The sequence below is a fragment of the Lepidochelys olivacea genome (genome assembly GCF_965140295.1).
Source record: "Lepidochelys olivacea isolate rLepOli2 genome assembly, chromosome: 9".
Lineage (NCBI taxonomy): Eukaryota > Metazoa > Chordata > Testudines > Cheloniidae > Lepidochelys > Lepidochelys olivacea.
The window spans coordinates 63,052,680-63,065,858 of NC_140419.1; the positions used below are offsets into that span (position 1 = coordinate 63,052,680).

Below are 13,179 nucleotides of genomic sequence, written 5' to 3' on the forward strand. Positions count from 1 at the left end.
CACTTCCCCAGAGCAGCCCCCACTCAATGTCTCCTTCACCGTTACCTCAGGACCTCTTTCCTTGCACCTGATAGGGATTTGTACTGCTTAGTTCCTCCAACAGCGCAGCTTCCTCCTACAGCTCCTGACACGCGCACCTCACTGACTAACTGGGAGGCTTTTAACTAGTTCCAGCCAGCCCTTGATTGGCTTCAGGTGTCCCAATCAACCTAGCTATCTCCACTGCTTTCTAGAAGGATCTTAATTGGCCCCAGGTGTCTTGATGAACCTGGAGCAACTGCCATTAGGTTACCATGGTACCAGAGATTTGTTAGCTTGGGGCTAACAAACCTTTTCCTCACTACTTTACTATAGCCATCTGGCCTTGCCCTGTAACAGAAGTTACATGTATATTTATTACTAACTAATGGTTCTCAGTTCCTGCTTGCTGGGAAATTGATAAATAATGTAAATCTAAACTGTCAAAGGAAATAACATACTAAACCAATGTAGATATCAGACACATTTCAGAGGTTCTGTTAGTTCCTCGTGATAGCAGACCCACTGAATTTCATGATTCTGTCCACGAAAACATGAGGCAACAGTCCAGATCGGAAGTATACCCAACCAGCTGATATGAATGTGTGTGGTTCCTTGGGGCTGCTTCTGTGTACTATGGGAGAGTCGAGGAACAACTCTGGCTTCATGGAATTTAAGTGACACTGAGAACCAGATCTATCCGAAACAAACTTAATGACTCCTATAATCCAGACTAAAATGTATAACCAATCTGCTGTAAAGCATGGACATTTTGTAATTAAGTAACATTTACCTATATTCACATTTGTTTTCCAGTGTAACCTTGAAAACGTCCTGTCTATACATAGAATGTGAAGACTAGGGATGTCCATCTGCTACATCTCAGGATGGCAGAGCTGACTTTAGTGTAGTATGCCTACATTGCACATCAGAAACAAGGGAGCTCTTGTTGGGAGTCCCTAGGAGTGTGTCAAACTCTGAGACTTTTGTTCTGCTTTGCAGGTGGAGTAACCCGTATGACTGTGTCGCTGGTAGTCATTATGTTTGAGCTTACTGGTGGACTGGAATACATTGTTCCTCTAATGGCTGCAGCCATGACTAGCAAGTGGGTGGCAGATGCGATTGGACGGGAGGGCATCTATGATGCCCATATTCGTCTCAATGGCTACCCCTTCCTAGAAGCCAAGGAGGAGTTCTCGCATAAGACTCTCGCCATGGACGTAATGAGGCCCCGGCGGAATGACCCTGTTCTGACTGTCATCACACAGGACAGCATGATGGTAGAGGATGTAGAGGCCATAATCAATGAAACCACTTACAGCGGCTATCCAGTGGTGGTGTCCCGGGAGTCCCAGAGGCTGGTCGGATTTGTCCTCCGGCGAGATCTCATCATTTCAATTGGTAAGAGAAGTAAGGCAGAATGCAATGTGGATAAAAACTTTGCAGTCAGAGACCAGTTACAACTTGTTAAATAGAGTGCAGTAGATATAGGCTTCAGTGAGCGTTGCCATTATACAACGCCTGTGATCAGGACATGTAACTTCCATTACCCTGAGCCTTGGTGTGCAAAGTGCCACTCAGCATGTGTTTGACTAAATCAATGTAACAAGAGCACTGCCATGGAGAATAAGGCTTTGACCCAGCAGCAACTAAAAATATTCTGTTTTATCGGCTGGCTTATTTTTGAAAGACACTTTCTGCAGCTAAGCTTCAATGTGGTTGGAGTTTTGTTGGTTCCATGCATTTAAAAACAAAGCTTGAAAAGCACTTGAAAGAGTGGGTCTGGCTATTGCCTTATAGCGACTTGTCAGTGTTTCGTCCACACCCAGGGCCATTTGAGACTGTGCTGCCAATCCTGCAGATGGAGGGATCAAAGTCACAGGGTTCCCACCAACCTCCACTCCACCAGGGACAGGTTGAAAGGCTAGTGTGCTATTTGCTAGTCATGCTTCGGTGCCATTTGGTGGGGAGTGTGAGCAACTTTGTGTTGACCCAGAGCTTGAGAAATAAGGATTACTCCTCTTTCATCACAGCACTGTCTTGGGCATGTTGCAAATTCTCCTTACCCTCTTGCTTATCAGGAACTCTCCAATTAATTTGCAAGCTGGACACCATCAGATTAGGCCTGAATAAAGACTGGGAATGCTTGGGTCATTACAAAACCTAAACCTAATTTCCCCAATACTAATTTCCCCATTGTTTCTCACACCTTCTTGTCAACTGTCTGAAATGGGCCACTCTTATTACCACTTCAAAAGTTATTTTTCCTCCATTGGTATCCTGCTGTCAATTGAATTGTCTCGTTAGACTGACCTCACACTTGGTAAGGCAAGTCACATCTTTTCATGTATATATACCGGCTCCTGTGTTTTCCACTCCATGCATCTGACAGAGTGGGTACTAGCCCACAAAAGTTTATGCCCAGATAAATTTGTTAGTCTCTAAGGTGCCACAAGGACTCGTCTTTGTTTTTTCAAGGACACAAGCACTGTCTCTGGGTATGCTACCTGTTGGTGCCCTCCATGGGATGGAATCCTTTTGCCTGGCGTGGCAGAGGAGTTTGCGCAGGCAGAGCAAACACATTCTCTTGAGCCCCCTAATGTAGCTTGTAAGGGGGGACCCAGATCTGTGTGAACCAGCCCTGTCCATGCTTGTGTTAGTGAGAGACTCTGTAGTGCACAAAAAACACCTGTTGATTTTGGTGGGAATCTGCAGGCTACATGCAGTACAGATTTCACTCACTGGCTCTCAGTATGGGAATGCTTGTGCTTGATATGTATCTTACTAAATATTTCAGCCATTGACAATGGGAGGGAAGGAAATGCAGGAAAGGTACATTACAGCTTAATGATTTCCTTCCTTGGGCCTGACCGCACTGGGGTACAACGTGGTCCCATTTAGTCAGGACTGCAGAGATTCTCCTGTGTATTAGTTCCTGTTTGCTGAAGATGCACAAAGAAGAATTCATTCCCAGTGGTCAGCCTGATCTGATGGGTGAATGTCTAAGCTGGACCCCATTCTGAATTCAGACTTCTGGAAGTCAGGCCAGCTGCTCTCCTTGTTGTTGTAGGCAATAATGATAATTAAATGGTCTCCAGACACTGTGGCTACTATCAGATTGGCCTATTGTGGTTGGGAGGTGAAGTCTGCTACTCTCATTAAAGTAAACTTTCCAAAGGTGAAGAGTACCTTACCTGAGCCATGTCTTCAATGACTGGGGGGAATCTTCTTTCTAATCAAGTGTACATAGTGATCCTTATCTATTAAATTGCTATAAAATATTCTTCTGTACTATATATGAAAGGGACCCGATTCAGTAGCTGGATAAGGGCATTGAACATGTTGCATACCCCTGTGTGCCTCAGTTTGCCCATCTTAAAAAGTTCTGTATAGATGGGTAGATTGAGGGTCCTTTTATGACTAGTGCTATGTAAAGGCAAACTATTATCCCTCTCTCACTTCTCCTGAGCAGCAGATCTGTGCCCAGCACTGTCCTCTAGTCATCTCCAGAAATGCTCTTCTATAGGTGGGTTTCTTGGCAGCAACAAGGTGATGCAACTGGTCTGGCAGCACCAAAAAGTTAATCCAAACTCTGTTGTGAATGTTGAGCTGTATGTAATGTGCTGAGCTGAAGTAGCATTCAGAAGTGGGATGATTATGGTGCCCCAGGGGCTGGGATATCTTCAGCTGAGAAAAGGAAGTTGGTGTCCAGTGTTGTCACCCCGCCCCCTCAGGTGGCTGGAGAGATGACTTGAGAGAGAGCCTCTGCTGCTCCTTTGCTTGAGTAGATGAAGGAAGGGTTCTTTAAAGCTCTGTGAATGGGAACAGAGGGAGCAAAAACCTGTGCTTTAAATGTCTTCCCTTTATAACCCACAATGTCTCTCACTCAGAAAATGCCCGGAAGAAGCAGGATGGAATTGTGAGCACTTCAATTATTTATTTCACTGACCACTCTCCTCCGCTGCCTCCGAGTTCCCCATCCATGCTCAAACTCAGGAGCATCCTGGACCTCAGTCCATTCACGGTGACAGACCAAACGCCCATGGAGATAGTTGTGGATATATTCCGCAAGCTGGGACTGCGCCAGTGCCTCGTCACTCACAACGGGTGAGAACGCCGCACGGAGGAATTTGGGCTGAGAATCTAACAGGGTAGCGCTGAATGCAAAGCATTAAAAATTGCTTGTTGAGCTCAGGAAGTCAAATTCTTCCCTCCTTTTCAACTGGTGTAAATCCTGAGTAACCCCATTGATTTAGTTGGAGTCGTTCTAGTTTTACATCTGTATAATAGAGAACTCAAAGCATAGAAAAAGTAAAAAGCAGGGGTAGCTCACCATCAAATTGCGTTAAAACAATAGACCTTGCTGGTAAAGGCAGTAAACAGTTTGGGAGGGGTTAAAGCCATTAGGCACAGCACCATGTCAGATCACCGCACCTGAGACACACAGTCCTCTTCCACTTGAGCTGTGTGGAGGAAGGGCAGAGGGCGTGCGCGCGTGTGTGTGTAAGTACATTGGTTTTAGAAAAACCTGTGGAAGATGGGTGTGGGGGAAGAATTAAAATAAATGGTTGACTAATATTTGTAGATCTGCTTGTTTAGATAAGGATATCCAAAGTGGATTGACCAGTGGTCTGATCAGACGTGTAAATTCCACACTTTTCATAGAGTCATAGCATTCTGAGCCATGGAAACATTTGATGGTCATCATGGATTAGAACTGCCATCAGAGAAGCCATGGTCATAAAGAGAGAGAGTCATTGTGGGAGGAAAATCAGGGAAAGGAGCTCATATGCTAACAATCTGTTAATTAACTTTTCAGGAAACTACTTGGGATCATTACCAAAAAGGATGTATTAAAGCACATTGCGCAGATGGCTAATCAAGACCCAGATTCCATACTCTTCAATTAAAAACAGACTAATAAGTATTGGTGTTTAACACAAAAATGAAACTTTATAAAAGACCGTGGATTTTCTCTTCTATTTTTATTAAGAAACTGGAGCTATCTTCAGAGTTTTCCTGTATGGAGCTGAAGATCATCATGTTTTTTCTACAAAGTAACCCATTGCACTACGTAATCTGTGGAAATTAATTTTCTCTTTAGAAGAAAAGACTTTATTATAATGCTTTTGTGAAGTTGCATTGGAAAGATTCCATGAAGGAGTAAAAGCAAAATGCTACAGAATTAAATCTGTTCCCTTATTTTATTTGAACTTTGATAACTAATGTTGGGAGGGGAAGAAAAGACTATCTAGTTTTAAGTCTTCAAAAGCCATGGAGGAGAAGGATGACTTTTGCACACAGCACTAAGATGCCTGAGAACGAGATTATCATAACTAAGGGCCACAATTCCCAGACAGCTGCTTGGTGAAAACACAAATTTGATCCTTCTTTTTTTAGGTTTCTAAAAGCAATCAGCAAAATGTAAAGGGGGCTTTTTGAGTTTTATATTTGAACCCAAGGTGAATCTACATATTCCTGCATTCAGTGTCCAGCTAAATGAGGACTTGTTTTGGAAGCTCTGCTTCTAATCAGAATGAAGCTTCATTTTAGTCTTCTCTGAATGTATTAAGTTACCCTCGTTAAAAGTACCCAAAGGGAGAGCAGAAGGGCTCACTGGTTATATTCTTGCAACTCTCCCCTTGTTGGCTAAGACCAAGGATTTCTCCTTCTCTATAATGAGCAATTGAAAGGGTTAAGACAGAGTGCCAAGTTATTGCCCAAGTTTTACTGCACTCCTTCCAAATGATCCCTGATCATGTTACAGATATTGCACAAGTGACTTCTTTCTTAATCAGCAGTGTCTTTATGTTGAAGGGTATGTCTATTTTATTGGAGTTTCCCAGATCCATATTGTTTACATGTATGCATATTCTGTTCCCTTCTTCCATGCCCTTTACTGTGCCGAACTCAGGATGGAATCCTGTCTCTGGGAATGAGTAACACTGCCACTTTATGCATATTCTCCATCTGCTGTCTGTTTTATTACCACCAACTATGCAATAAAAACCCCTTCCTGTTCACTCCAGCAGGATAATTTATAACCTGGATGGTCCTTCCCAATTCTGTTTGTCCCAGATTCTAGCAGATTGAATTGGTGTCAATTAATGAGATCACTTGACCATTTACTAATGCTTTCCAAGTACTGAAATACAATCAGAAACCAGCCTATTCATTTTAGCACCCACCCCAGATCAATTTATAGACATGGCTAAGGATTAGCAATGGAATGCAGAGCTGCCATTCACCTCTTACTCACCGATTTGAATTCAGGGAAGTGGCCAAAAGTTGACAGAGCGCCAAATACTTGGCCAGTGCTTTTGGCAGTTCAACTCTCAAGCTGCCTATGAGAAATGAGTAGTGTTCTTAGTCTAGTTCCTGAGGGGCAATTATTGGGTCATTAAAACAGGCATTACATGTAGCACAAGTTGGCCACTTTTTTTTGGCAGTCTTGGCTGGGGAGCTGGCGGACTGAACTCCCCCCATCCTTAGACGAGGTCCATTCAGAGTAGCAGGCAACGTGGGAAGTTTACACCATCTAGGTTGCCTTTGATAAACCTGTTCTATGGGTAAATCGGACTTCCATGAGCACTAAAAGTTCACTCCAGTGTAAATGAACTAGTTTCTGTTTTAAGCACAAAACAAATGTTTTCAAAGCCTCTCCAGCAGTGGGCAGCTGTCACTGTTGCTTCAGCATCCTAACAAACAAGACAACAGCAGCTGCTACTTGAATCATATTGAATAGGAGAAGTCAAGTCAGCCGACCAGAATGTTATCACCACATCAGTATCTTCTGCTTGGAAAATAAAAGCCTTGACTTTGTCTTCAGCATTTCCTGTTCAGCAGGAGACAGCTGTTTGTTCCCTTTTTTACAGGAGGAGCGGAAAATGTTTTCAATTCAGAACAAATCGGTTTTAAATTGTTATCCTCAGCTCTATCAATGGGTTGCCCTTGAAGTCTTGGTTTACCCTTGAAAAAACTGTTTTGTCCTGTTTTCCAAGTGCTGTCGCTGATTCCTCAACAGACTAATGCTTTGTGTGCCCAGTGTTTGTAAGGAACACCATGAAAAGCTATTTTTGGCTAAATTATAATCAAGCCTGCACCCAACAAACAAATCTATCCCAGCTGGGGAACAAATGTCATTTTGTGTACTCAATGCCGTATTCCGAACACAGAACTTTGCTCCCTTTTCACACTTCAGTTCCAGGAAGAGACAAATGGCTTTAAGTTCACATTTCTTGTAGTTGCCTTAGGTGTGGAAGACTCAGGCTCTCAAATATACACACCCCTTCGTCCTAATTTAGTCTCTTTGAGAGATGTTATCGTTTGGACCACCATATTCAGAGGGGGGTTTAAAATGGCTTGTAAGATTGCCCAGTCCTGTCAGTATGTTGCATTCAAATGGATTCTCATGTTAGGTTCCCCTGTCACATGGGGACAGGAACTGCTGTTCAAGCACACTGTGGGCCAGGGGGAGGAGATGGAAGACAAAAACAGCAGCGTTGAACATTGCAGTGGGCTAGTCCAGTGTCACCCATGGCCTTGGCCCATGTTCCAAGGAGAAGGGGAACAGAGAGAATCTGATGCCCAAACTGCCATAAGCCATAGGCATATATACCTGTTGAGTAATGAAAACAAACCAGCATAAGTTATGGAGAGGAAAGGGTTTTCCTGGAATGCTGCTCACTAAATAAAATTTACTGCACTGAAAGGCTCTTGGGCTTAACAGCAGGAAATATCTGCCTGGCATCCATACAAGAACGAGGTGTGAGCCGACAGATTGTTAGAATCTTGCAGCGTTTCAACCACCTTACGTGAGTTTACTTTGGATTTCAGACTGCACCAGCTGGCGTCCAAAGGGAAGTTTGCTCACTGCATTACGCAGTAGATTCCTCTTGGTTCCTAAAGCCTGATGTGGTCTCCCAGTGCGAGTGGCACAGCCTGCCGTGCAGCTCTCTGCTGGATCCTCAGTTCTGGGAGCCCTTGCTTGATAAATGTTCTGCTGCTAGAGCTGGGTGGTGGACAGTCTGCGGCATCGCAAAAGGAGTGGGAAAGAACTGGTTCTGTTGGCCTTAGATGAAGTTTGGTATTCCTCCCAAAATTCATGGGTCAGGGTATTTAGAGAGAGTAAATTATGTAGGAAGGTGGTGGTAGGATGGACTTAAAGACAACTTGTGAAGAAAAGGAAAGTGTGCCCTTTCTTTGCTGTTTTCTGATATAAAAAGACCTGAAAGATCTTTTTTCAATAAAGAGGGTGTGTTCGTTTTATCAATCTCCCTGTTTTGTGGGAGGACTCCGGCGAGGGCTGGAGAACTGGTAAGAGACTAGAAATGAGTGAAGCATTAACAATTGAGAGGGGAAGGCTGTTCTTTAAAAATGTTTAACACCTCTGTCACACACGTTCCTGTCAAGCACTGGGATGAAAAGTTCTTTATGCAAAGGGCAGTCCCTCTGCCCCTTTAATGGAAGGCTGAGAGAGCTCTAGTCCTCCAAAAATCCACTACCAAAAACAGGGAAGGAGGAAAAGACTTTTAATATTTCTAAGGTTTAAAAAAATCACCAGAAACAATTTCTTAACTTTCCGGGCCTTCCCTCTCCCTTATGAGAAAGCAAGAAGAAGGCGGGGTGTAGAGAGGCAACATGAGCTTTTTGCAGGATATCTTCAAGATCAACTGTGATGACTGAAACATGGATAGTTCTTCTCCAACACAGTTGTTTTCTAGTCAGATGAGCTTCTGGCATACAGTAGAGCAGCAAAAGGAACCTCAGTAACTGCCAACAGATGAGAATGCCTGTAAATCATGTCTTAGGTAGTTATGAATGAAACAACAGGATCTCATGGGTAGTGATCAGTTTCTCAAAGGTTGCCTCCCTCTCTTGCCAAATACGCCACAGACATGGTCAAGGAGACAGTGGATTAGTACCAACTTTGTCTATAAATGATGAGCTGCAGCTAAAAGGGCACTGAATAAACAATCGCCAACCAGAGAGTTGAGCTGTGTCTGCACAATGAAGCTGTACTCACTTAACTAAAGCCATTTCAAAATTAATTTAGGGCCATTCTTCCTGGTGAAACTCACCAGCAGAATTATACTGGTATGCCGGTATAATTCTGCTGATAAAATTCACCATGTAGACTAGCCCACTATATCTGCCTGGGTGAACACTTATTCTAGAAAGTGGCCATCGTGGAGTTATGCCAGTTTAAATATAGTCACATAACTATACAGGTATAGTTCCGCCAATAAATTTCTCTTGCAAAATGCAGCAGTCTTGTGTTCTGTGATTGGTGTTAAAAGGAGTAAGAAGGATGCACTAATGGATAGGGCATTGGGGAGCTCTATTCCCATCTCAGGCAAGTCCCTTAATCAGCTTTAGGCCTCAATTCGCCAACTACAGTGCTGGTGTGTGAGGAAAACATAATACTCCATTAATGAGGGTGAGGTGCTCAGATACTATCATGATGAGCAGCATTTTAAAAGCACCATTGACCAATCGTGGGGTGTTCATAACCCTTGTATACATTGGTGCCCAGCCCACCACACCCATGCTGCCTACTCAAGAGGAGGTGGCTGCCCTACTTCTGTACATATCCTGGATCCAGTCTGGCAAGAGGGGCTCATGTCAGACCTATCAGTGTGGGACTTGTATAAGTGGAAATTGTAAATATTGGCCATGGTGTTAATATAGTCTTAATATTAATTCTCAATGCTCAGGATAAAGACAAATGAAATGTCCCTTGAATGTAATTCTCTAGCATGGGGTTTACAGCTTACTTTGGTAACATGGGTACTATGACTTTATAGGCTGCTTCCTAGTCCAGCTTTGCACTTTTTAGATCTGTGCTCTTCACGACAGGATATTGTCATCATCTGTGTCTGTCCACCTTACTCTGAGCATTACCCCAATAGAAATCCTATATGCTGCCCTGGATTTGTCTGAATGAAACATTATAGCATGATGAAATACCACTGCTCTCCTACCCAAGTTCCCCGTCTTTGAATTCTGTAGGGCTGTGCTCAGAACCTAAGGCAGGAAACTGATCAAGCTGCCGTGCTGAGGGAAGGCTGAGTTGTAGAACGCTGCTTTGAGGCTGGGGAGCTCTGGTTTGTAGAGTTTAGGGGAAAGATCAGCAACTGGTTTTTCTTGCCTCTGGAAGAGCTCACCCTGGAGGCCTCATGTTTGTGGCATCTTAAAGACACTCCCCTAGTACAGTAGCAGGTTTTGGGATTTTTTAGGTGGTAAGTGATAAGGATTGTGTGGATTTTGTTCCGGAAGAGGATAGAATGTGCTCTCATTGGGGATTTTTTGCAGGCCAGATTAAATGAAACTGGGAAGAGAGAGGGGTAGATGAAAGGGGCAGCACGGAGGGAACCAAGTCTTCAGTGGTGTTGGTTGTTGTCCTTCCTGTACCGATGAAGGGAACATGCGGAGCCTGTGCTGTAATGAGCAAGTGACTGGAACTGACCCTTGCTTTATATTAGGTTGTAGCATCTCTCCCCCATGGAACTGGAAGGGGAAACACTGGCTGATTAGTTGAGATGTTGTTTGCCTTCTGAGTGGAGGCGCTAGGCTGGATTTAACCTGCTTCTGTGTTATCTCCTATCTGCACTACTTTTTTATTGCTCCCTGTGGTACAGGAAGTATTTGGAAAGCCGGCAGCAGCAGCCCACGTGGAGTATGATGCTGACCACCAGATGGCAGTGCAGCCTGTGAAATGGGTATGCGTTAGGCATAGAAATGAGAGGAAGAAGCAAGATGCCAGTGAACATCTAAATTAACAGGGGTGGAGAGCTCGCTGCAGCTGCCCCAATACGGGGGGTGTTGGGAGGGTGTCGTTGAGTCTCTCGAGGAGCGCGCACAATACCATACCACCCTGATTTCCCGGACACCAAGCAGGAGAGCATGGACCTCCTAGGGTTGCATTGTCAGATGCTCCACAGGATGAACCCTGAACATGAGCTCTGCTGAGCTCTTAGGGATAGGGTGACCAGATAGCAACTGTGAAAACACAGAACAGGAGGTGGGGGGTAATAAGCGCCTATATAAGAAAAAGTCCCCAAAAATGGGACTGTCCCTTTAAAAACGGGACATCTAGTCACCCTACTTAAGGTGAGATTCCACCCTATACACTGCTTTACACAGGCCCTGGCATAGGGAGCATGTGCAGGACAGGAGGGGACAGTCCTAGGAGACATTCTGGTTTGTGCTGCATGCTGGAGGCTGCTGTAACTTAGAGCATCTGTTTGAAGCTGCTCAGTAGCTTAGAATGTTTTGAATAAGCCCCGAGGAGTCTGGGTTAGTGGGCAGAGTGCAAGGTGCAAGATTCAGTGCAATTTACCTGCCTATCACCACATGTGTGTGGATGCCTCAAATTTTAAGTGCCCAACATGAGACCCCTTTTAAGGGGTCTGACTCCAGATGGCAGTTTCAGGCCTCTTTACAGTGTCTAGAGTTAGGCACTCGAAATCCCTAATCTCACATTTACAAATCTTGCCCATAAAATACATACATACACGGTTAAACTGCTTTATCTCTAACATCCCTCGCAAAAAAACATTGTTGAGCCCATGGCAAGCATGCAAAGTTTAATAGCCAATTTTTGTGAAAAATTGTGACCTCGTTATGAGCAACTGACCATCCCAGTCCATAACATGGCTGGTAGCAACAGTATATTATGTTATCACAGTCCAAGCCTTTACCAGTAATGAAGGAATGCATGAGCAAGGCCACAAGATCCTACGCATCTCCGCCAAACCACTAAATCTCCCTGAGGATACAGACTGCACAATAACTGCACTTTGGCTGACAGTGGCCATTAATCATTAACTTTTGGCCAGAAGAATAGATACATTTTTGTGTTTGTTTTTTCACCCTTGACTGCAGAGTTGGTAATGGCAGATGCAGCAGAAAACTAAAAGTTTTATAAGCAATATAAGCAGTCATGAACTGAAAATATGCTAGCATCGAATACATTTGAGAAGGGGCCAAATCATGCCTAGGGTGACTATGAGATCTCTCCTCTGGTGCTTTAAATAATAACTAGAACTTCTCTGGTAAAGTCACAACCCCAGCAGCCTCAAATGGGACAATGCTTTCTGTAAGGTTTATTTACTGCTCCAAGAAATTTCCTGAAGTGTTGATGTGTTTTGCATGTGGATTTCCTCCTTATCTGAGTGAGCTTGCTTCATGTTTGGGACCTAACCCAGTTCAGTTTGGAAGGGAACTAAACAAAAAAGAGATCTGGCTGTTGAGATAATTGGTTAGAAAAATCACAAAAGGGGGAAGGGTTTACCTTGAGTATTTTTTTTTCTAGATAAAGCGCAAGCTGGGCTGCAGTGGCAGTTTGCCAGACAGCTAAGGTTGTTTGCCTGAGCTGCATATGTGCTTACACACCGTGATTTCCAAGTCAACAGAATCCCAAGGCAATGAAGATAAGACACTGTATTAGCAACAGTAAAAGGGAAGGGGCTTGTTGAATGGGTTAAATGTTATGGGACCACAAGGATTAAAGTTAATCTGAATTTTTTCATCAGAGTCCACAGTTGAACCTCACCCCAGTTTCGTTTTATTAAAAAAAAAAAAGTCTTCTCCCAAAATGTCTTATGAGTGCCTTCTGACACCTGGGGAATTGGTTGTTCTAAATTCAGGCCATATAAAATGAGACCAAATTAGAGAACTGAGAGGTTTCTGCTTTTGGAAGAACACTGTTTTAGGATTTTTGCTTACTTTGAATGTCTCTTACACTGCAAGTTTGTGCAATCCGGTTGCTCCCAGTGAATTCTTCATGCTGTTGGCTGAATGGCTGAATTTAGAATAATTTGCAAGGAACTCCTGAGCCTGTAAAATCTGTCTGGTTCTGGCAGAGATTAGAAATGTCTGTTTAAACTTTTTGGAGATCAGTGATCATCTCAGCTTTCACTTCAAACGGAAGGTACATTTCTAGCCCTTTCCATTTCTGAGAGACCTTTGAAATTAGGGGCTAGTGGTGTGGATCTATCACCAACCCAGTTTGCTGAAATTCACAGGCTATTCGTGGGCCTCCCATCTCTTACCAAGCCCAGCTGTGCTGTTTTCTCTGCTGTCCAGAACTGTAGACAGGAAATCATTTTTAGTGCACAACTTTATTAACCCTACAAACATGAATAACACAGCACACCG

General features: G+C 43.7%; 1 protein-coding gene across 4 annotated transcripts in view; it reads left to right on the forward strand.

Moving 5' to 3' along the window:
* The window catches only part of LOC311526332 (H(+)/Cl(-) exchange transporter 5), a 93,225-nt gene extending 87,184 nt beyond the window's left edge, over window positions 1-6,041 (forward strand). For all 4 annotated transcript variants that reach the window (XM_084639235.1, XM_084639236.1, XM_084639237.1 and 1 more), the window contains 3 exons: window positions 1,021-1,419; window positions 3,909-4,125; window positions 4,838-6,041. In XM_084639235.1, coding sequence (XP_084495361.1) covers window positions 1,021-1,419; window positions 3,909-4,125; window positions 4,838-4,928 — 707 coding nt within the window. In that variant the 3' untranslated portion in view covers window positions 4,929-6,041. The remainder of the gene's footprint in view (window positions 1-1,020; window positions 1,420-3,908; window positions 4,126-4,837) is intronic.
* The last annotated feature ends 7,138 nt before the right edge of the window (window positions 6,042-13,179 follow it).